The sequence below is a fragment of the Gouania willdenowi genome, chromosome 11 (genome assembly GCF_900634775.1).
Source record: "Gouania willdenowi chromosome 11, fGouWil2.1, whole genome shotgun sequence".
In the NCBI taxonomy this organism is placed as follows: Eukaryota; Metazoa; Chordata; class Actinopteri; order Blenniiformes; family Gobiesocidae; genus Gouania; species Gouania willdenowi.
Genome location: NC_041054.1, coordinates 11,117,161 through 11,142,134, shown reverse-complemented (window position 1 = coordinate 11,142,134; position 24,974 = coordinate 11,117,161). Strand labels below are relative to the sequence as shown.

Sequence of the window (24,974 nt, the reverse complement as noted above, 5' to 3'; positions counted from 1 at the left end):
TTTATGATCGGAATGTAGACTAACAAACCCTGGACCCATAGGAGAGCTTGAAAAATTGCATATTAATCTGCTAAAGTATAAGATTTTCTAAGCTACTCTGCCACTCCTTTATTGCTTGGTTTAAAGCAGGCTGTTGTCTTTTCCTCCATGCCCCCTTGTGTGCTATTGAGCGCTGTTGCATTTTAAGTCAACAGGTGGAAGGTTTTAAATGCCAGAGAGATTTTAGAGGATTTGTCAATCCAGCTGATCAGTGCGAGGCATGACGGAGCTGCTGCTGCTGCTCAGTTAAAAGCTCAGGTTGAACTTCAGCATTAAACTGTGTCAGGAAATCTATGTGTGTCTGACTTCAATACGAGTGTTTCTCAAAGCATGATCAAGCAGGAAGATAGATAGATTAGCGATGGCTAATCTCAGTGATACAAACATACACATGACGCACAAACTTGTCTGGGATTTTGCATTCTTAAGTCTGGTATGTTGACATATTGAGATCAGCAGTGTTGCTGCTTCTTGCCATGAGTACAGTACACACCTGAACACAAACATAGTGAAAAACAAGGGGGTGAGGACAAACAAGTACCATGCCTGACATGTTGCCACTTGTAACAGTTGTAAACTAAACAGCCAGTGATTTGATCACCTAAATGTGCAACATTTTTATTAGGGGCACATTTTGGAAAAAGTATGTCTGGGCCCATATACTTTTTAGAATATTGTTTTCAGGAAAAAAATGTACCCACTGAATTATCAAGCGTGCATTACTTAAAGGCACACCGCAGACTTTTTGACCTAAAGAGTTGATCCATACGAGTTATTTTAAATGATTCCTCAGGCCAATATACAGCGTTTGGCTGTATCAATACTCCGACCAGGGCTTACCTCTTGAAATACCGCCCATGTAAGTTTAGAGAGACGGACCGTCTTTGGTCAGGTCATGTGACCTGGAGAATGCCTGGAGAACGTATCACTTTACGGCAGTCACGTGACCACAGGCTCGGGTAAACACATTGGGTTAAGGCTTTGGCTAGTATTATTCCGCCTGTTTGACTCCTGGTCATGGCCGAGGCAAGCAAAAAGTTTAAAACTGCTTCTGAGGAGGCTAAAAAGACGCCGCCAAGACCGGCCCCCTCCACCGACTCGCCTTCCGCCCGGTGCCAGACACTGCCCCGCGCACACGTCGGGTCGCCCGTCCCCTGTCCGCCCTGACCCCGGACGCCGCGCCGACCTCTGATGAAGGGGGCCGACGACGGCGACGAGGCCAGGGAGTGGGGGGGGGAGCGCCACCCACGATACAAGGGGGGTCGAGCGCCGGGAGAGGAGGATGGCGGCGGCTGTTCCTCCAGCCGCGGCGCGAGCCCAGCCCCGCTTCACACCCCAGACTGACCGACCCAGCCCTGAGAGCCACTCCTTATCCCGAAGTTACAGGTCAACTACTGTCTGCATACACAATCAAAAGACATTTGAGGCTGGCCCGACTGACTGTTTGTTGGTTTTTGCGACAGTGCTGCAGCGCTTGTGGCCACTAGGGGCGCTTGAGGTGAAAGTTACAGGTCTACCACCCCTAGTGGCCAAAAGTTGCATAGTGTGCCTTTAATAAAGCAAAAAAAAAATCCTAGCTTTCTAGTTCTGCTAGTTTTTTGTAATGCAGGTTCGATAGATGAATTTCAGCACTCCGTTACCATCAACTGTATCTATGGAAATTCGAGAAGAACTTTTTGATGTCAAATTTTAAAAAGGCAATGGTGGACATTAGGTATTACAACAGGAACCATTGGGTTGCCCCTCAGTGAGTGATGGCTCCATTCCACTCCGTTACCACAAAAAGTAACGGAGTGGAAAGACCTTCATGTTAAAAAAATTAGGCAGAATTCAGCACTGCTGCTGTGCTGGTCGTACAGAACAGGACCCTCCTTAATCAGATGGAAAATCTCGCCCTAATGGCTAAGTAGTTGATACATTTACAAATTTAACAGTCGCTAAATATAGACAAATAAACTGATAATGCTAAAGATTGGCATTATTGTCAAAGATAAAAACAATTTTCGACTACTTCTAGGCATCAAAACAGAACCTACTTCACCTGTCAGTGGTCATTTTGTTGAAACACAACAGACTGGCTTTAGAAGACTGTGTACTTCAGTTCCTTGATCCTCATGAATAACCCCAAATAGAATTTGAAAAAGTGCCCTTTAAACTGTAACATACAAATGAAAAAACTGTTTTTCATGGGTCGATAGTGTTGAGGAGACAGAGAGAGAAAGCGTGAGCAGTAACCCAACCCATGCTCTGCTGATCAATATCCTCTTTTTATTGTTAAAATTAGCCATATTTCCTTCATCTTCCCTCATAATAATGGTTTTAAATGTCTGCTCTGTGTTTCAACGTTTTCCTGTTACACTTTGTTTGTACTTTAAAACCAAAAGGGTTTTTCATTAAAAAAAAAACAACCTTTAAAAAGCTGATTTTCACACTAACCTTGGACAGAAACTCTATGAACTCAGGGTTGTATGTAAAAAAGTTAAAAATTACATCCTGTCCTTAACTAGTAATCTGAAATACTGTTGTAATTTATACACATTTCACCAACATTACATTTGCAGCAACACATGACCACAATGGTCAAGTAAACCCATCTCATCATATACAGATTTTTTGCAAAATTAACCTTTTTAAAGGAATGGCCTGAAATTAAATGGCCTCATTACAGTAAGAATGGAGTAAAAACACTTGAATGCATCTGTCTACAGGACTCCACATCCCACAATGCAATTGAAGGTGTTTTAAAATGAGTTGATAACCTGAATGGATCGTCACACATTCCAGTATTTTATTATTTTAGTCTTTTTTATGGTGAGTTCCCCAACAGTGCTGTCAGTTCATGGGTTTATCTTAACTGCATTTATTTTGTGTAGCAGTTCTAATCATAATAGATCAGTTTTAGCAGCACCCATTGGTAGCATTATTACATTTATCTAAATAAATCAGTAATCTATTACTTTTGTCATGTTCCCAATCTTTCCCTCTACCACTGGATTTTATTGTCGTCCATTCCCAATCACATGATGAATAAAGTAAACCAGTGTTTTTCAACCTTGGGGTCAGGACCCTATGTGATGTCGCCTGGAGTTTAAATGCGGGCCCCTGAGATGTCTAGTAATGAATAAAAACAGGTTTAAATGACTGATTGTTTCATTATTATTCTATTTCAAATTAAAACACAATCTGTATTCTATACTATCATTTTGTCACATATAAATGTAGTTCTTCTCATTTTATTTAAAATGGAGTAAAAAAAAAAACTGAGCTGCCAGAACTTGTCACTAATCCAGTATAACAAACATGATCAAAAACGAATTCTACAGAAATAAAAAAATGTCTTAAGGGTTGCCAGTAGGGCTGAACCATTAATTGCATTTGCAATATTATCGCGATATCATAAAACAAAGGTTTCTAATCGCGAAGGCTGCAAAAAAAAAATGTTTCTTCTTGTCCTGTCTTGTACTGTCCTGTTAAGTTCAGAGAGTGTTTAAGAAGTGCAGTCCACATGTTAGTTAAATATGTTGAAGCCACAGATTTGTTTGCTTTATTGTTGTAATCTGTGCTTTAAAATGTATATTTTATATTTTTTTTAAGTTTAAATAAATCTGAAATAGTTTATTATGAAACAGATTGATTTATTGCTTGTGTTCATTGAAAAATACATGACAAGAGGCTCTTGGAAGAAGAAAAAAAAATCACATATTAAATCGCAATCGCAATATTGAGGGGAAAAAAAAAAATCGCAATTAGATTATTTTCCAAAATTGTTCAGCCCTGGTCGCCAGAAATTCTTGATATCAAAATGGGTTCACGATCCAAAAAAGGTTGGGAACCACTGGAGTAAACTGAATCATTTCAATTAAAAAATAAAAAAATAAATATATTAATGTCAGACCCTAAGAATTAAAGAATATTGGCCATTTGCATTTTAATCCTCAGCCTGTCTATATTTTTTTAATAATGAATTTTCTCATTTATTTAGGTTTTCTAATATGCTTTAAAGATTTTAACTTCTGGTGTGGGAATTCCAAAATATAATTCCCCGCGCACACATTGCTTTTGAGCAAAAGCCATATTTTTTTCCCTGAAATGCGCTGATACCGTTATGCAATATTTGAAAATGAGCTAATTTTAGCTGCGTTCCAAATCCAGGATTGAAAGGACAAATGTTAGCACATTGGTCACAGAGGTGAAGATGACCATGATCTTATCTAAAGATGCTCTCAGGTGTTAAAAAACAACCCAACTAGACATTAATGTTTAGCCTCTGGGCTGAGGAAGTGGAGTGAATGCAGAGGGAAGCTTAAACAAAGTGCAGATTGTGTTTGCTAAAGTGAACAGGGAGAGCCAGACCGCTGCTTGGTAAACACTCTGCCAACACGAGGTGAGGAGGAGGAGGAGGAGGAGGAGGAGGAGGAAGGGGATGGGGGTGATGTCAGTTTGTGGTGTTCCACTGCTGTTTGCCAGATCAGACGTGTCCGTGTCTGTGTGAACTGGAGGTGAGCTGACACAGTTTGAGGAGCTGGAGGTTTCGCAGGTTTCAATCAGAATGAAATTGGTTCATTCACATCCTCTGCGTAGTGCACACATGAGCAATTGGCGGTACGGGGTCCACATGCGGCCCTCTGTCTAATTTTGTGCGTCCCTCAAATTTATGACACAAAAATAACTCACAAAACGTACAGAATTACAGAAAAATATACAAAAGTACAACAAAAATACACAAGACAACTACAGAAGACGACTATTGTGAAAAAACAGATTTACAATATTAACGACAAATAAAAAAAAACACAAAATTGCTCCATAAACACAAATATAGAATAGAAAATACACTAAATGACTCCCTAAATCAAACAAAGGAATACAAAAATACAACAAATGATGCAAAAAAAACATAACAGCAAAATACACAAGACAACTATAAAAAATACAAAAAACAAAAGATTTACAATATTAACAACAAATAAAAAAACACAAAATGGCTCCATAAACACAAATATAGAATAGAAAATACACTAATTGACTCCCTTATACACACAAAAGAATACAAAAATGCAACAAATTAGGCAAAAAAAACACTCATAACAACAGCAAAATACACAAGGCAAGTACAAAAATACAAAAAAACAGATTTAAAATATTAATGACAAATAAAAAACACAACATTGCTCCACAAACACAAATATAGAATAGAAAATACACTAAATGACTCCCTAAATCACACAAAGGAATACAAAAATACAATAAACGATGCCAAAAACACTCATAACAACAGCAAAATACACAATGAAAAAAAAATATACAATGCCAACAAAAATACAAATATATGACTCCCGAAAACACACAAAAGTAACAAGAAAAATACATAAAACGATAAGAAAAACAAACTAAACCCTTTCTTCTTTACTGTATTGATGTTCAGGTTGGTCATTATTCCTATTGCTGATATGAATGTTGACAATGTGGCCTTCAGTTTAATTTGACAATCACATCTTTGTGCAACTTGTTGCCCATTTATACACAACTTAAGCTTGAAACGTTAATCAACTCCATTATTTTAACGATTTCCTAATGAGATCAAAGAATCCCCCAGCCAATCACAAACTGGGATTAAGGATCAAAGTGTGACTGTTATTACTCCAAGGTGGGGCAAGAGAAAAAAAAATAATAAAAATGCACTAGAACTGAAAATAGATGATTAACAGTCGTCAGTAGGAGTCCACGCTCACGTGCATTGTGATGAACACCCGAAAAACTGATGACAATTTAACACTTCGACTGAAAAAAAAGGGTGAAAAAAATCAAAAAACTACATAACCTCTACATTTTAATTTGACCTCATCAAAACGTCAGAAAAATGCGCACATGTGTAACTTTGGTGGAAGGAACCACACATGAGAAGATTCTCTGTGTGACTGAGGTCACATGATCATCTCGTCCTGATAATGCGATGGATGCAGAGTTTTGCATTGAGTGTGTATAGGTTGTGCTGCAGCTGTAATACATGTAGTGCAGTAGTAATAACAACAGTCACTGCTGCAGCTTCTTATGAACAGGAAACAGAGGAAGGCAACAAGTCAGTCCCAGCATCAGCTCTGACAGCCGCAGTAACACACACACACACACACACACACGACCATAAACTTTACCATGCAGCGACACACACGAACACACACACTGAGCAGAGAAACGATGACTTACCAGGAGAAGAAGAAGAAGAAGAAGAAGAAGAAGAAGGGGGAAAAAATCAGGAATTTGAAGCAGCTACAGCGTGAACCAGGATTCAGAGACGGGATGCGGTGCTTTCAAAGAGACCGTGTTGCGTTCAGTGACAGTGGGCGCTATCCGTGTCCCTCCTCGGCTCTTCACTTTCAGTGTGGAGCGCTCCGAGCTCCGACTGCCCAGACCTCTGCTGAGGGAGGGAGGAGGAATGGAGGAACCGCAAAGCTTTATGGGAGATGTAGTCGTCATTTGGGGAACATCCACTAGTAGTCCAGTGTTTCTCAACCTTTACTGGCCCACGCAGGTTTGGCGTTGTTTACATTTTTCAGTTACAATTACGTTTTCAATTATCCATGTTCAATTACAATTACAGTGACCAGCATTTTTTTCCCCAATTACAAGAATTATGATTATTTTTTCAATTACAATTACGTTCTCAGTTACTACAGTTCAATTACAATTAATCACATTCACTGAGCCTTTAATAAATAACCTAATAACCCTGGATCAACCTGTCACAGCGAAATGTTCATGGACATAATATTTTCATTTAAATGTTCACCTGCACTACTCATCAATGCACTACTGCACTATCATCTTATCATTATTATTATTGTATTTTTTATTTTATTTCGTTTTTATTATTATTATTATTATTATTATTATTATTATTATTATTATTATCTTGTTATTTTATTTAGTTTGCACATATTAGTCTAACTACTCTTATTTTTATGTTTATACTTCTTTTTTCATTTATTTTTTATTTATTCTAGTTGATTGTTATTATTAAATGTTACACTATCTGAGAGAGCACAGGTCACCAAGACAAATTCCTTGTGTGTATTAATACACTCTTGGTCAATAAAGTTGATTCTGATTCTGATTCTAATAAAAGTGAACCATCTCTTATGATGACACGTCCTGAATAAGCTTTGCGTGTTTTTCTGTCATTTTTCCCGTTTTTCTCCCATTTTGTGTGAGCTGGTTGTTTTGTGTGTTCAGATTCAATTTTGTGATTTTTTTTTTTTGTTTGTTTGTTTTCTTGTCATTTTACATATTAATATCGTTTGCTCTTTTGTTATTATGTGAGTTTTTTTTTTGTCATTTTTGTATGTTTTTCAGTCATTTTGGGGGCTGCATAAAATTAGGCTGAGGGCCATTTGCGCAAGTCTGTGTTAGTGGATGTATTTTAATTGTCAACATAAGAACAAGTTTTTCTTAAAATCTAAATAGATAAGACTTTAAGGGCAATAACATCGTGGTCAAAACATTTTTTAAACAACATCTTTTTCGTTAGGCATTCCTGCTCTTTAGTGGCCTGGAAATAATCTAAAAAGTTCATTAGTTAATAACTAATAGGTGTGGATTTAAGTTTTTGTTTTTTTTAAAGTATACAAACAAAGCATTTGTGTTAGTCATCTTATCTTATCTTATCTTTTTTTTAGACTTAAGTTAAAACAAAGTTTCCTTTGTCTTGCTTTTTAAACCATCACTTTTCTACGATTATTTGGTTGACAAGAAGTTACAAAATCTGGTGTGATATGAGTCTCATATCATTTGGATGAGGAACAAAGCTAAAACCAGGAAGGAAATTAATAATGGGTCTCTGTGAGAAAAAAAAAAAAAAAAGGATCCTGACATCAGAATTGTATTTTTAGGCGTATGGGTTTAAAGCCATTGTAATGAACACCATATATAGGTGTAGCGTTCTGTGCTCCTTTTACACTAAAACAAACGTGTTAGTGTTAGCACGAGAAACCATTCTTTGGATCTTTGTGATTTGAGTGCTGCTCTAGCCTTAAAACTGAAAATATCAGATTCTTATGGTTATCATCAAGGTGTGAACTCCAGTAAAACAACATTTTGTAACAGTAGTGAGATGCAAAAATGAGTGGCATTTTGGGGGTCATGGGGTCGCAGTAGTACATACACAGACAATAGACAAAGCCAATGCCTGGCAGCAATTTTTAAACACACATCAGACTCCAAATTCTGAACAGATTACTATTTACTTCAGAAGAAACCTTAAAAAAGTTGGTATATTTGACAAAGTTATTACGAGTTTGATAATACAGCTGAGTGACTATTCATAGTCTTTCTCAAAAAGTCGGTCCAAAACATTACTTCAGTATTTTTATTCTTGATGAAACCTCATTTGATTCACCAAAGTGTGTTTTTGCTCAGTAAAACTTAAAGATAAAGAAAAGTGTCAATAAAACAAGAGGAAATGTCCATTTATAGCAGGGGTCACCAACACGGTGCCCGCAGGCAGCAGGTAGCCCTCCTGGACCATGTGAGGGGCCCTTAGCAACTCTAGTCACCAATGAGCATACCTGTCAAGTATCCAGTTTTGGCCGGGAAACTCCCCTATTTCACCCCTCTTTCCCGCAGTCTTCCCGTATTAGTATTTTCCCGTAAATATCTCGTATTTTAATGTAATAATAATTAAAAGATGCCTCACTAAACTGAACGCCGTCACTAGCCTCGCGAGAACTGTCTCCTGAAATGGCCTGGCTTGGTGGCACTTCTCGCGAGATTAGTGCCGACAGCACCAACAAACCCAGAAACAACTCAGAGAAGAGATGATGAATGAAGACGTTCCGGCGAAAAAAACAAAGAACTGGTGTAAATACGTTGTGAAATGTGACAGAGAGTTTATTTTCCTAAAGAGCAGCAGGATGGGACACAGTTACACCTTCTGTTAGATTAATAACTGAGATTTTAACATCTATCACAGTCACTGTGAAAAATCACAAGCCCCACAAATATACACTGCTTTCAAAAAGTGTTAAAGAATGCAACAAATGTGTCTAATAAGTCACTAGTGAATATCAGAGAGTGAGAATGAGAACTTATAAGAAAAAATATGATGAAAATAAAATGTTAATGTATAACTTAAAGACAAGCAATGTGGAATTAACAGTAAATATACAACGTGTTGACTTATATATATAAACTATAAGTATATTAAATAAACAAATGTGCTTCATATACACATTTATGTTTTTAATTAGGCTGTTTTATAATTTAGGAATTAGGGCTGGGCGATATATTGAGATTCAAGATGTATCAAGTTTTCTATTTTGGCGATATAGAAAACTATAATATTTCAGATATATATATATATATATATATAATATACTGTATATATTATAGCTTATGTATCAAAATACTAGTTTTAGGAGTCGCTGCTTTTACTTCTCAGAACAACATGTAAAGCTCAGTTAGATGGATTGTTTATTATAGAACCAGAATTTAAATTAATAGGCTTCATTTTCATTTGTATTATTCCTTTATTTATTTTATTCAAGATTTATTTTTAGTTAAATTGCATTGTTTTGAATAGTTTATCAAGGAATTCTTTTGACAATGAAAAATAAAAGGAAAATAGTACCGTATTTTCTAAATTGTCTACAGTCCCATTTTGTAAAATAAATCGTGAGAGAATCGTATCGTGAACCCAGTATCGTGAATCGAATTGTATCGGGAGTTGAGTGAATCGTTACATCCCTAGTTATAACCTAACCCTAACCCCAATCCTAACCCTAAGAAGCTACGTACGTGTACTTCGGTAAATGTACCAATAGCACCAGGGGTTGTCCGTACAGCAACCGTATAAATACACACTTTCTTTTTTAAATGGTAGCCCTTTGGACTATGCAGTACCTATGAAGTAGCTCACAGTTTCAGAAAGGTTGGTGACCCCTAATTTATGGGGACAATGGATGGAAATGAGCTGAAATGCTAAATCCATTGTTTTTACGTACTTGTACATTCATTAAAAGGCACGTGTCCTTTCCAAATTTCACTTCAGAAGAAACCTTGATGCAGTAGATTCTGCGTTAAAGCAATTCCTGTTTCCTTTGTGGTCCGATTGCCCCGCAACTGTTCATTGTTTCTCCATGGCCTCTCCCCAACTTTCTTTTTTACTTTGTTTACAGTGCAGTTTAAGCTCATATTAGGAGTGTGTGAGGGTGTTTAAAGGAAATGCTTATGCCTCCGAGTAGCTGCATGTACATCTAATTTTAGAGCAGTGTGCCTCCCTACTGTCCAACTGTCACCGCCTGTGTCAGCCTGTCAGACATTCAGGAAAGAGTCAGTTGCTGTCTTGAAGTTTGGATGAATTGCACAAGCATAGCCACCATTGATGTGAGTGTTTTTCTCACACGCCCTGAAAACAGTGCACCTATAAATACCCCTGGCTGCTACAGTGAGTAGAGGTCATGGGAGTCAGTGGCGACGCAGAGAGCTCAGGTTCAGGGCTGAACCAACAGATAAGGGGAATAGTATGCAGTGTTTGTATTTGATTTGAAAACAGGAACCTTTCTGATCACTCAAAGCAGTTGTGTAATCATGGGGGAAATGCTGAACACTCATAAAGTGCGAGTTACACACCCGTGTTGTTCCACACTCTGCTGTAAAACTCATCTTGTGAAATTTCTCAAAACTTCTATTTGCAAAAATGATCGGCTTAAACTGTCATTTGTTGTCTTCACATGATTTCGACCTGTTCCGTCAGCTGAGTGTAAAGAGGAAACAGTACCAGCTGGGGACTGTCCTTCTAATCTTGGGTTATTGGATCTGTCATTGATTGACTATTTGCAGAGGAGTTGCTCGTCCTTTATTGACTCACTTCCTGACAGTCTTCTATCTTCTCCTTCCTCATGTCCTCTAACTTCATTTAAAGAGTATGAATTAAAAGAAAGTGCCACGGCCAGTATTTTCAATTTGATTGGATGAGTTGACATGATGAAGTAGGTCAGTTGTTGTTGTTGCTTATCATTTTACATTTGCTGTAGTGGGTTTTCTGATTATTTGGTTTCCAAAAGCAAAAAAACCACAAACTGCAAGAAGATCATGTCTGGATTCCATTTTTCTTCCATAAAGTAGCATTAGTATAATAATGCTGCATTCACACCGGATGCGTCACGAAATGTCCGTACGTCCAGATTACATACAAAGTCAATGGATAGATGCGTTCCAGATGCGAAATCTTTCTTGTGCGGCGGTGCGTTTCGATCCGCACGCCAAGTGCGTTGGTCGTGCGAGCGCGCTCCCGATTTTACGCATATCCTCACATTCACAAGAGTTGGAAATATTGAACTCCCACGGCTGTTTTGCATGACGAAAGCCAATCAGAGTCTTTGTTGACGATGACATCAGGCCGTCAACACAGACACCGGTCTGTTCACCCATTCAACCATGGAGTAGAAGCTGGTGGGTGGGGCTTTGCTTCAGACACACGTATGACGCGAATTGGGGACATATTTTGATCCTGCGGACCCTGCGGTACGTTTCGTACGACAGATGCGTCCGCTGCCGTAGAAGACGCATTGAGTGTGAACGCAGCATAAAAAAATGTGCCTAATTGTTTAAAAAGTTGGTATATTTGACGAAGTAATTACTAGTTTGATAAAATAACTGAGACAGTCTTTCTCAATTCTCATTATTTCAGTGTTTTTTATTCTTAATGTTTCCTCATTTGATACACTAAAGTGTGTTTTTGCTGAGACATGTCAGTATGAAAATAAAACTTAAATATAAAGAATTATTTCAATAAAATAAGAATTTTTTATGGGGATTGTGAATGGAAATTAGTTGAAGTGCTAAATCCAGGATTTTTGGTGCCCTTTTAGGTATTTTGTCTGATCAATTTAAGAGACTTGAAGTAATCGATGAACCAGATAATAATAAAGGCATTACACAAAGGTGTAGAGTCTTTCCATTTACAAGTATGAATAAAATATTTACCCATTAAAATAATATCTATGACATCGGACATACTTGAGTCCAGATTGCCCATGAAATAAATAATGTCCTTGGATGAAAAGGGTGGTACATTGTTGATTTTTAGAGACTGCCAGCTGTGAATGTTAAATAGTTTCTGTGGAAGATGAACAAAAAAATGCATGGTTCATGGTCAAAGTTTAATCTTTTATCCACAAAATCTCCAACATATGGGGTGTAGAATGTAGAGTTGCACGTGTTAAAACAAACAGCATTTTTTTGCAACATTTTGCAACAAACCATGTTTTAAAAACATATGTGAATGTTTTGATGCTACTTTTGACCAGATTTGTAAAAGTTGTGGGAACATTTTTATTTATTTATTTTTTTCACGTAAAATATAATGTTAAATCGTTCGCATTATTGAGCTTTTATTTTGGTACTTCCGGTGAATTTGCATAATAGCTAAATATTTCGTTTCACTCGTGACATTTAGATTTAACATTTAACAATTTGATTTAACAGCTAGATGTAACATTTAGATGTTACATTTAGATGTAACATTTATATTTAACATTTAGATGTTACATTTACATGTCACATTTAGATTTAACATTTAGATTTAAATGTATTTTTTGGATTTAATATTTAACATTTACAGTTAGATTCTACATTTAGATGTAACATTGACATTGTATTTTTATGAGGAGAAAAAAAAATCACATTCTTCACAAATATTGCTGTAAATGTGGTTGAAAGTAACATAGAAAAATAGAAAATAGAAAATAAAATTAAATTTGCATAAGTTTTTTTAAACGTGTCTTTTTCTTTTGCTAAATGTTGCAAAAAGTTGCTGTTTATTTTAGCAAGCCCAACTTTTCAATCTGCGCCCCATACCAACAGGGTATAAATATGCTAGCTATAATCTTAAAATGTGTGTTTTTTTTTAAATTTTTTTTTTTTTACATTTGGCGCCTTTCAGCAACACTTGTTGGTATCAATATTGTTGTGTAATTAATCTACTGCTGCCATCTAGCGGCTGAACAGAGCATTACAGCTAATATCTCTCAGAGTTCACAGGTCACTGTAGTAACAAACATGGCGGCTCCCAGTAGAGCGACGGTGGTGCTGAAAGCTGTGAAGAAGATTACGGTGCAGTTTTGTCCTTTCGAGTCCAATGTCCGGTCCATACGGTGAGACACGCGGGTCTGTTTGTGTGTCTTTCTGTATCTGTTTGTGACAGAATAGGATGAAGTTTTAATGATAAGGCGACCGTTTGTGTCCTTCTGACAGAAGATCTATTAGTGTCTGTTTCAGAAGCTATAGCTGTATTTACTACTGTTCAGCATTCATACAGTAATAAACTAAGTGATTTGTCTGTATTTCTGTTGTTTTGTATTTGTTTCTCTCATTTTATGTTTTTTTTTTTTTTTTTTTTTGGTATATTTTTCTGATATTTTTTGTTTATTTTTGTAGCCATACATTTTCCGGTAATTTTGTTTGACTTTTCTGGAGATTTTCATTGTATTTTTTTTTTTTTTTTAATACATTTTTTTTCTAATTGTGTGTTTTTGTTATTGTTTTGTGCGTTTTTCTGTAGTTTAGTATTTTTGAGGCCATCATGTGTATTTATCTGTAATGTTGTTTGTTTTTGGAGTAATTTTTGTGTTTTTCAGTTTTAGTTTTAGTATATTGTTGACATATTGTGTGTGCGTGTGTGTGGTTGGTTTTGGATTAATTTTGTGTATTTTTGGATTAGGGCTGGGTTTGAAGAAGAAAAAAAAGAACTATTCATTGATTTTCCATTGAGTGACTCGATATTGATTACAAAAAACCCCTAAAATTAATTATTCGATACATGTGTAATGCAGTGTTGCATGGGCTCAATTCCTCATGTAAACATTGATATTATTAATATTGCACCAAGTTAGAGTTACTTTTTACTCATTTACAGCATTAGATCTTTGAGAATCTCATCCACATTCAAGTAACGTATTTACAGTGTGTGACTGAAATATCCTGAACCAAATGTACATTTGAAAGTCAAATGTAATCAGATTAAATCAAGTTGAAATCAAATGGAATCAATTTGGGAAATTTGAAACTATACCCAGCTCTATTTTTTGTTGTGGTTTTGTGTGGATTTTTTTTTCTTGTCATTTTGTACGTTTAAGTTGGGGACATCCACCTGTTCCCCTTGTCTGATTTAAGTGCTGAATGTGTGTCATCTCTAGGATTAATCATGTTTGTCTTTGTTGAAAGCACCATCTCTACTTGACGTTGATGTTTTCTTATTTTTTCCCTGCAGGGAATTTCTTGTCCGTGTGGGCTCTGAAAAAGCTCGATCCACCAACATAAACTGTGAAGTTCTAACCACGGTGAAACACGATCAATCTGATCCTCTCGTTGAAGTGATTTATGGTGAGTTTCAAACTGAAAATGACTTTTTTTCCGCCCCATCTTTTTTTTCTTCTTTTTCTCCTTCAGGGAAACCCAGATCATTCTTTTTTAGCTCCCACTGTTTTCTTTAAGTCACGTGAGACATTATTGTACACATTTTTTACCAAGTTTTCTTGTTTTTAGATTGAAATAATTCTTATCACGACTGGACTTGTTTTGTAAAGCATATACACAAACAGTGTTTACTCATTAAACACATTCTGTAATGTTGGTGGCACCTTTGTGCAGTAGCGTTTGGGTTTTCTCCAAAAGCTTTTGTTTAAAAATAAATATGTTTGCCTACGCCTACTTCCTGCTGCCTTATTCAGCTAGAGACTTTAAAAAAGTGTGTTCTGTGCAGTTTTTGGAATAGAGAAGTTCCTAAATATCTACCAAGTGCTTAAAATTATATATTGTGTATATACAATGATATATTGTGATATTTTGTCTTGCCGTACATTATCGATATACTGGCGCCAAACATTGATTTTTTTTTATTTTTATTTTTACATTTCTTTATTTATTTTTTATATTGCAACATACAAGACATGACAAAAACAATATACGTATATACATGATACACGGAGATAATACAGTACAATGAGACAATAGGTGAGGAGTGGATATTTACAAATTTACTGTGCGCATGCATGCGTGTCCATGTGTGAATATATGGAGCTGGGCTTTGCAATACAGTCTCAGCTTTTTGCGTAGGAAGCAAAACTATTCAAACGTCAACGTTGGACAATTTTAGCTCCAAACGGAAATCCTTTCAAACTCGATTTTCAATTTTTTTTTTAAATTCTCCTTTAGAAAAGAAATGTTTTGTAATTCCTGTGAAATGGATTTAGTGCAGTCAATAAATTCAGAATTTCTTCACTGATAATATATGCAATATATCGTATATAAGTGAAAGTGCACAAGATACTTTTGTTTTGTCATAATAAAGTCAGGCAGTAATGAAACAGGATATTTTTTTTTTTGCTAATGTTGTTGAACTTTCACATATTAAACTTGATTCCCACTGTGAGTCATGTTTTAGCAGCAGTTTTAAAGCCAGCCAAGGGTCAGCCGTGCTATGTTTTCCTTGACTTTTACTGGCACTTCACTCCCCCCTTGTCCTCCCTGAACAATGTGTCATTCCTGTTCGTGTCTTCCTGGCAGTGGACGGAGAGACGCTGAGGATGAAAGCAGCCAAGCTGACCTGCAAAGAGATGCTGGATGCGTTTCAGTCCAGATGCATAGCTAAAGACCCACAGGGCAAACCAGGAGCCAAAAAATGACCACATGCTTGTCTGGGATCCCAGTGCTGTGTTTATTTGTATTTACGTGTGTTTGCCGCTGTATTATAAAGAGATATGACTGAGATGACGTGATGCCTCGGGTGTTCATTGACCTTTTTTCACACATTAAGGAATCATCTGAATCATCTTTTCTTCAAGAAAATAGAGACTATGAAGATATCAAATCTGGAATAAAGTCTAAAAAACAACTTCATGCTTTAAAAGATGTTGAAGCACTTGGGATATAAATACTGTAATAAAGCCATTTTTTAAATAAACTTAGTTACTGCACATATTGAGTGACAGGTTGTCAAATTAATGGCGATAACATAGAATAAGAAGATTTATTTTATTTTTATTTATTTTTATTTATTCAGTTTATTTCCGACATGGTTACATTCACTTTTTTTTTTTTTTTTTTTTTTTTTCTTTTTTTGTACATGCCGAAAAAGATCAAGGTCCTTTAAAGTTGGGAGAGAATGATTTAGCAATAAATGGTTTTTTGTGATTTCTTATTAAAGGATTTAGATTATTTATATTTTTGGACCAGTGATGTTGACCTTACAGTGAAAATATGCAGGGTGTGTATCTGTTTCTTTTTTTTTTTCTACCTTATTACATCACTTTATTTCTTGCATGTTGATTTAAATAAGAACTAAGTACATTTTTCCATTTACGATCTGTGAAAGTACAATATCAAGGTTGCCTCATAGTGGCTTCAAATGTGAGTGATCTGAGCACTTTGCTTTTACATCTGTAACAGAGAATTACTGTCACACTCATTTTGCATAAATACATTTCCATTAAAAATGTTTTCTTAAACTTTGAAGCCCAGAAGGAAGAAAAAAAATGAAAGCTTAGTATCCCTCGTTGATCCTCATGTCAGTTTCAAAGGACAAACCAACATGTATTCCTATTAATCTATGTTTCACCTCTGTTTATGGAAAACATGGTGAATAAAACATTGTTTGCACCTTTAAAAAGACAGGTAACAGGTATTAAAACACTGTCTGAGATTAAAACTCACATTTTTAGATCACAATTGGGTTTTGAAAAAGAGAAAATATACAGCCAATCAGAGAAGATTTTATATCTTCAAGGTAATCACACTTTTAAGATTTACATATGTACTAAAAAACATTGTAATCGTAAATTAGGACTTTTATGCACACAATTGTAAAATGTAAAGTGTATTTTAAATAAAAAATATTACATTTTATTATTATATGTAGCTGTGATTTAAAGCTTGAACTATATACAGTATATAAACCCCTGGAACAAAAGGTTTAGCATTTTCTTTTTCTTTTATTTTTTTTTTTTCAATCTTTATAAACAAAACAATGTTGCCTAATCTTATATTGAGCTTGCATTATTTATTGGTCAATTTAAAAATAAATAAAAACGTAAAATGTATTGATTTGGTTATCAGTCATTTTTGGATTGTTTGTCTCGATGTAAAACTGCAAACATGCAGCCAAAGCAGTGTCAACATTACAGGCGGGAGTTGTGTGACTTCAGTGACTGTGATTGGCTGCTTTCAGCGCGTCTAAAGGACGTCCTGGCCCTTTAAAAGCGCTCAGTGACTGGTTCCCACAGTAGTGGTCAGTGCGTCACTTTCTAGAGTAGGGAACATCACAAGCTATAGTCTGCAAGATGGTTGAGCAGTTTGTTGGAACTTGGAAGATGGTTTCCAGTGAGAACTTTGATGATTACATGAAAGCTATTGGTAAGAAAGTGCATATTTTTTTATATATATTAATATAATAGGCTACAGCATTTTCTATATCATGGTAGAGCTTTTTTCCTTTTCATGTATTTTGATGGCATAACTATGTAGGTAGAAAAATACATGCTAACATTTCAAGTTAGTTATAAAGAACTTTTTTTTAAATTTATTTATTTTTTTACATATTGTACATAATGTTGTCCTTTGTTATGCAGGTGTGGGCTTTGCCATCCGGCAGGTGGGAAACCGAACCAAACCCAACCTAATATTGTCTGTGGACGATAATGGCGTCATATGCATGAAGTCTCAGAGCACCTTCAAGACCACGGAAATCAAGTTCACCCTCAACAAACCCTTTGATGAGACAACCGCAGACGACAGGAAAACCACGGTCAGTCTGCTTGAATATAACACACACCCTTCCCATCACATAGTCAAGCCATTCCTTAGAATACTGTGTTTTTTGCCTCCTCTGTGCTGTTATTGATATCTTGTCTCTGTGTCCTATACAGACTGTGGTCACTCTGGAAAATGGAAAACTTGTGCAGAAACAGACCTGGGACGGGAAAGAGACAAATATAGAGAGGGAGATCGCGGACGGGAAATTGATAGCGGTAAGGATCTTTGGATTTTTCCAGAAAAAAAAAAAAAAAACAAAAAAAAAACAGCAAATGTGTCAACAGACTTTAAACAGATACTTTTCGATCAGACTTGTATGACAAAACAGGAGCCGATCCCACCCCAGACAGGTCACCAGTCCAATGTAGAGCAAACACACACTGGCAGACATTGAACCCTGACCCCAGAATGTGTTGCTACAACATTTATTTGTATTTGTATTATTAATACTATAAGAATAAGTTTTGATACTAATACTTAAAGGCCATCAGTTGATTTAAAAACTACCGTAATGACAGAAATGATGATTCTCTTTGCTAAAATGAACTGATACCAATGTACGCTCAACCATGTATTTTTAGCCTAACTCACCAGATCTCTTTCTTCCTGCAGAAATGCATCATGGGAGATGTGGTGGCAGTGAGGACATACGTAAAGGAAGTATGATGTCGCCGTTCATTTTTCGCTCCTTGGACACGTTCCTAATTGACAGGCTCAGTTGAATGAGCGTAAAACCAAACTTTAAATGATGGCGTGTTCTCTTTTCTTCTTTTTTTTTCACTTTGTTATACATGAAAAAAAATATTGTGTCTCTGTTCTCAAACATGACACGTTTGGCTTGATTAGAATGCATTTGTGGTGATTTTGAATAAAGATTTGTCTCAATTTTGTACGTGTCTGGGGAATTTTGTCAAACATGAAAGGTTTTGTCAGATGTCTACTAAGTGATGTGTTCCAGTCATTAATGTTGGGGAATGTAACAGAAAAATGGGCTCTAATGGGAATATGCCTAATCTGGGACACTAATCTCCTAACTTTTAATTCACATAAATGATCCACATGCTCTGGCTTTCCCACTGGCCTTTGACTTCCATTAGCTTTGTTCCCCATGGTGATCGGAATGTGGAGTTAGAAAATCGTACACATGTTCCGTGCGACAAGTGGTGCCGATGATATATGATTAGTACTGGCAGGGGCTCAGAGGAATGTGGAGTTGTGAGAGGGGTCAGCAGGGAAATGTGTTCTTTCTTCCTTTTTGGGAGGACGAACATTTCCCATCGCACATATAAAAGCATCTGAGTCGTCCAAGCAAACGACCCCACCCTTTTTTTCTCTGGTCAAGTTCCATTTTATGTGTGTGTGTTTGTGTGCTTGAGATTGTTCGAGCGGCGACGGACTCTTTCCCATGACAGGAAAGGGAGACTGCAGCACTGATTGGGTGTAATGGTCAAAACAGCTGAAGCAGGTGGAATCGAGGGTCGGGCGTTCGTACCCCGTTGGCTGGAACAATAGAGCGTTCAGTATCAACATGAACAGAAGGCAAAGGTCAACAAGTATAGTGGATGTAGTCTTTAACTGCCTGAAACATAAAAGTAACCTATGTTGTCTCACAGCTTGTAAAAAAAGGGAGACAAATAGAGACGTTTTCCTGCGAGGGGAAGTAGTATAGCAATGCTGGCCTTTAGGTAGAAGGTTCTGATTCTTCAAACTCATTGAAGTTTGCATGTTCTCTCTGAGCTTGTTTACATTTTCAACGTGTACTTGTGTTTCCACGTACATGATGTTGTTTTAAAATGTCTGGAGACTGCGGGAGGGAATCTGTGTCTTCCTGAGATTGTGTTCTTCTGTATTTGATGGCCTTGGAACAGAATGACGACTTGTCCAGGGTCCATGTCCATGTGCTCCAGCACCCCCAGGATCCTTAATAGTGCTGGTGTACACGATGACAAACTATGGTGGAATGTCAGACCTGGGGTATGAATTTGGCCCTTTAGAGTTTCAGTTTTTAGAGTTTTAGTGTTTTCCAACATTTTCTGTCTTGTGTACGCAACAAGCCTCTCTTCAAATGTGTTGGTACCCCTTCGTCACTCCAGTTTAGTATCCCTTGTTTTATTTACCTGTACCGTTCACCCTGAAGCAAATATTAATTGTCCGTAATCTCGACATTTCGCTTTATTCTTGATTTGCCCAAAATTATTTTCCCCATCAAAATTGGCCCTAATCCGGTTTCCGTTATGTCTCGATTACTCGGACTTGTAAAAATCTATCATCCTGCCAGATTTTGCACATTTAAAGTCTTGTGCTGGATTGTTAAGTCTCAAACCAAACAGGATCACTCTGTTTAATGTAGGTGATCAAAGTGTCTCTAAAGATTGGATACAATTCACTGCACTTTATCAAACAAAAACCATATTGATAATGCTGAAGTCATAAGAAAATATGATATTTATTAAAACACTAAAGTGTGTCCACTGAATGAGAACAGCATCTGCTGAGGCAGCAAAGTGGCCTGAAAATCCTAAATCCCAGTTTTGCCTTATATCATAATACACGAGAACCGATTAAGTAAATTAGCTCTGCTTCAATGAAGTTTGGACAGGACCACCAACAGAGAGAAGGGAGGATTAAAGCAGCTTTCCCATCAACCACACATTTCAGTGGTCTTTTCCCAATTCCCAACAGTAAAGACCTGTAATCATGCGGTTTTCCTACTCCACGAGTTCGGTGATAAAGTTAGGATTCATTGCTCTAGTTTTAAGTTCTCGTTGTGTCTACTTTCTCACAGTCAGAAATACCTGAAAAGACGCACAGCGAACAAAAGGGCCGACCCACAGAGGCTGCTTGTTTGTTTAACGTGCAGCTGTGCATCACAGGTCAGACAGATGACTTCTTTCCTGTTGGGTTTCACATGATTCTCCAATCAAGCAGCTGTACAGACCTCAGAATAACCACAACGTTTGATGAAAGTCTGTTACCTATCAACTGGTTTGACACCATAAATATAAGATCCATGGTTCATGAACCCAGTAATTTTCCTTATCCATGTATCATTCGTGCATTAGTTTTTCATTATGTAACAAAAACTTGAAAAAAAAAAAACACTCATTATTTGATATTTGTTTCCAAAACCAAAAATGAAAAAATGAAAAACGCCTTGTTTTTCAAATTCAAGCTCTTTTGCTTTGGTACAGAAAACGAAAATTGGAAAACGAACACCTTTTTTCGTTTTCTCCATTACTGATTTGCCAAAGTACGTGACCCGGAAGTGAAGCGTTACACATTCCGAGATATCGTTCGCTCTGCAACACTTAGGAGTCTCTAAATCCTCTGAAATGTCTGTGAGGAGGTTCTGTGCCCAACACCAGCTAAAGCGAAAAGGACACGTTTCGGATGCACAGTTGGAAGCAGCGATCTTGTCATGCCGAACTACCGTTAGCATAGCCGTTAGCGTCGGATGTGAGTACACTTCCGGGTCGCATACTTTGGCAAATTGGTAATGGAGAAAACAAATAAAGGTGTTTGTTTTCCGTTTTTCGTTTTCTGTACCGAAGCAAAAGAGCTTGAATTTGAAAAACAAGGCGTTTTCCATTTTTTCATTTTGGTTTTGGAAACAAATATCAAATAATTAGTGTTTATTTTTTTTCGTTTATCATGTTTTTGTTACATAATGAAAAACGAATGATATACGGAATGAGTAGCCCATGTGTTTTATTTGCACCACATTTGAAATCAAGATTTGAAGTTCTTCATTATATCCTACCTTGGCAGCTGTTTGGGGTTATGCTGTTGTGGAACTATTAGTAAAAAGGTCAGAAGGTGATGGACTGACGGATGGCTTCCGTATTCCTTGTGTTTATCAGAGGTAGCGGTTATCTCGCTGTACTTTACAAGGCAGGGAAGTGCCTTTGACCTACAGAACAACTCCATCATCCACCAGACCAACTTTACTCAGTCACAACCTGTACTTATTTTCAAATCTCTTCTAAAGTTTATAAAATATAAGATAAATACCCAACACTGGAACATACCGAACACATGATTTTCTCTGGTTGTTGGAAACTCGGTGTGTTTCTCTTTTGTACTTTTCAAGCTGTAACAAACATCAGATGTGCTGAACCTCAGAAGTTAAAGCTGAGTTATAGCTGTGCTCCCTTCCCTCAAATGCTTCCTGTTGCTACACAGCAAGATTAAAAAAGATTTGTGAACCAGTAAAATGGGGGCAGACAGAATATGACCTTTATTACATCAACATCAACCAGCCGTACCACCTGCATGAGAAGGTCACGGTGTTTGTGTACAGCCATGGTCTGAAACCACATTAAAACCCGTGTTCATCCCTCATTCTGTCTTTCTAACTCTCCTCTATGTGCTCTATTGTGCACAGTTAGAGGTTTTATCCAGCGGCCAAGGTTCCTGTGAACAGAATAAGCATAGAATAAATAAATAAAAATGTAATTTGGCCTTACATTAAAATTAATGTAGTTTTTTATTGATATTGTATTGTTGGACAGTATGGACTTGGTTAAAGGTTTGAAAACCACTAAATGTTTTAATGTCAGAGATAAAATACAAGGAGTCATGAACATCACTGCACATCACTATACTGTGATGCATTTCCTAACATGTACTAAAAACCTCATTTCAATCTTTAGAGATACGCGTTTTAAGAATATTCTCTAGAAATGTGGACACTTCTTGGAAGAAATGCACATATAGATTATTGCACCTTTAGGTTTAAACAGTGAAAGGATTTTGTGTTTGAAGTCAGTTTGTCCAAACAGAAGTTCCCTTCATGCTCTTCATGCTCTTTCTCCAGAAAACAAACCACACTGCAGGCCACAGAGTTCTTTGCAGCACAAAGGAGGCTTGGTGTGAACAAAGCAGCCGCTATCGTGTTGCTTGTCCATCAGTGCCCACATATATTCAGCATGCTCAAACACATTTCAATGACCAAATTATTCCCAATTACCACCAGATTAGTTCAGATCACATGTCCTGTCACACAGTTATTGTAGCAGGAAGAGGAGCGAATAAACTGAGACGGATTATGTTGGATTTAAAGCCCAAAGAGTGACTAGTTCAACACTTTTGAATCTATGGCAGTGGGATAGTTTACGTATATACACACACACAGTGTTCTCTGGAGTATTCTATTGTTCAGGCAATGTTTTCCATCGGATCATTTTCTTAAATGTCCACCATCCTTCCTGTGAGCTATACAAAACTACCTCAGAGTGAAAAACCTTGACAGGAACTCCTGCTGGGATGACTTCACAAACATGAACTGTTTGTGTTCTGGAATGCAAAGATGTGCTTCCTCTTCACACAGCTTGGAGGCCTTTGAAATTTATATTAACAACAGCCACTTTTACAGCCAGTGGTTCAGAGAGAGCTTTAGGGTAAATATAATACAGCCTTTAATATATACAGCAAAGGACCTGCCCACGTTTACATGGGTGCTTTAATTCTGAATAAAATCTAATTCCTCTTAAACTGACCTTGTAAACACCTAATTTCTAATGCAAATGTAATTCCGAATTCATCTTAAATCTGAACTAGGTGGCTGATTCTTTCCAATTTTAATTCCGAATTAAGTAATTCCTCTTTCTTGTAAACACTTAATTCCGCTTTAAATTAATTCTGGTCGTTCTGCGCATGCGCAACTTGCCGCCATGATGCGCTGGTGACGACATAGTCCAGGATGGCCGCCCAGACTCCAGCCGAGACTATTTATTTAACAAGAGCCTTAAAAGACATGGATATAATGAAAAGAGTGGACGGACAGAGGCATAAACATGCAGACAGACACACAGACTTTTTACACACATGGACCTCGGCAAACGAAACGGCTTCACTGGGGCATGAAGCGCCAGAGCTTCACTAATGACGTGCGGATCATTATAAAGTTTATTTTTCACTCATCGTCCTCTATGGTGGAGGCAGCGCAACTATTACATTAACCGCTGGCTTTGATTGACCAAAGTACGGACTTCTATCTCTCTTCTCCGCTTCTCTACCTCTCTTCTGCGCCGCGGAGACAAAGTGAAAAAGCTGCTGCTTCAAAACTATAATAAAAATAAAGGTGAAAACAGTTCTCATGTGGTCTTTTATGTTGTAGCCGAAAAAAAAGGTTTGTAGTGAGTTTTTCCCGATAGACGTGAATACGTCACGTTCGCCCCCTGTCCAATCAGAGCCTTCCCAACCCACAGACCTACAGTACAGCGGAATTGAATAAACTGGTTTTCCATGTAAACTTCAATTCGGAATTAGTATTTCCATGTAAACACGAAGCAGAACACTTTAATTCCAAATAATTTGATTCAAAATCACTAATTACGAATTAAAAACATAATGTAACCGTGGCAATGTCTTTTGTTGACCCACTAGTTAATGGATAAAAGTTATTAAAGAAAATCACCAAAAGTTGAACTCGCTCAATTTTATTTGATCAATTATAGAAAAAGCGAAGAAAACACAAAGGAGAAAACATTACATTAGGATAAAATTCTCCACTAATAACTACTAGGTTGATTATTGTCAAATCTGACTCAAAAACATACCACTACGATGCTCTTCCGAGTCCGTTTCCAGTTAGTGATTCACCCTCTTTTAAACACTTGAACGTGCGCATGCGCAGCAAGCGAAAGCTAGCTAGGGACGAGCACGTACGACAGCCTTACGTCAGAATGATTGACACTTAGGAGGACCAATAGTCTTGATGATCTACCTGGAATTTGAAGCCAAAATAACATCCTCCACAATACCTTTAACATTGATGAAAACCTGATTAGATAAAAACCTAAAGTAGGAAACGTAAATCTCTACTTTATGTGAATGTAAACATAGATATATCTGATTTAAACAGCGTTTTCTGAGTATGAGGTTCAGAGACCAGCCCAGCCAAGCTCTGCTGATCAAACATCAGACTTGTTGATGAAATGTGAGTACAACTAGACTGTGAGCTTTAGGGAAAATAAATCTTGATGCATGGCAACCAGCCTCCCCTGCAGAGAGAGTCAGGGCCTCAGCGAGCATAGCTCTGCTTGGCTGGTCCGTTGCTCTGGAGAGGGTTCACCGTCTACATAGCTGGCTTATGGCCCCTGTGGTGGAGGTTGGGGGGGGGGCGAAGCTGG

At 37.2% G+C, this 24,974-nt stretch overlaps 3 protein-coding genes across 3 annotated transcripts in view; 2 read left to right on the top strand and 1 right to left on the bottom strand.

Annotated features, from left to right (window-relative positions):
- The window catches only part of pag1 (phosphoprotein membrane anchor with glycosphingolipid microdomains 1), a 52,698-nt gene extending 46,259 nt beyond the window's left edge, over positions 1-6,439 (bottom strand). The window contains exon 1 of the mRNA XM_028461961.1: positions 6,244-6,439. The gene's annotated coding sequence lies outside the window, so the exon portion shown is untranslated. The remainder of the gene's footprint in view (positions 1-6,243) is intronic.
- Positions 6,440-13,055: 6,616 nt separating this feature from the next.
- On the top strand, positions 13,056-15,804 carry mrpl53 (mitochondrial ribosomal protein L53). The gene is made up of 3 exons (XM_028461486.1): positions 13,056-13,187; positions 14,303-14,415; positions 15,598-15,804. The coding sequence occupies exons 1-3, from the start codon at positions 13,093-13,095 to the stop codon at positions 15,714-15,716; spliced, it is 327 nt and encodes a 108-aa protein (XP_028317287.1). The 5' UTR covers positions 13,056-13,092; the 3' UTR covers positions 15,717-15,804.
- Positions 15,805-17,281: 1,477 nt separating this feature from the next.
- fabp4a (fatty acid binding protein 4a) lies at positions 17,282-18,730 on the top strand. Its single transcript, XM_028461485.1, has 4 exons — positions 17,282-17,442; positions 17,658-17,833; positions 17,955-18,056; positions 18,454-18,730. The coding sequence occupies exons 1-4, from the start codon at positions 17,370-17,372 to the stop codon at positions 18,505-18,507; spliced, it is 405 nt and encodes a 134-aa protein (XP_028317286.1). The 5' UTR covers positions 17,282-17,369; the 3' UTR covers positions 18,508-18,730.
- The last annotated feature ends 6,244 nt before the right edge of the window (positions 18,731-24,974 follow it).

Excerpts from the sequence above, each read along its gene's own strand:
- mrpl53 (XM_028461486.1), top strand. The coding sequence starts at position 13,093 with ATGGCGGCTCCCAGTAGAGCGACGGTGGTGCTGAAAGCTGTGAAGAAG. Across the intron at positions 13,188-14,302 it reads TCCAATGTCCGGTCCATACG|GGAATTTCTTGTCCGTGTGG; the intron begins GTGAGACACGCG and ends TTTTCCCTGCAG. Across the intron at positions 14,416-15,597 it reads TCTCGTTGAAGTGATTTATG|TGGACGGAGAGACGCTGAGG; the intron begins GTGAGTTTCAAA and ends TCTTCCTGGCAG.
- fabp4a (XM_028461485.1), top strand. The coding sequence starts at position 17,370 with ATGGTTGAGCAGTTTGTTGGAACTTGGAAGATGGTTTCCAGTGAGAAC. Across the intron at positions 17,443-17,657 it reads TGATTACATGAAAGCTATTG|GTGTGGGCTTTGCCATCCGG; the intron begins GTAAGAAAGTGC and ends TTTGTTATGCAG. Across the intron at positions 18,057-18,453 it reads CGGACGGGAAATTGATAGCG|AAATGCATCATGGGAGATGT; the intron begins GTAAGGATCTTT and ends TTCTTCCTGCAG.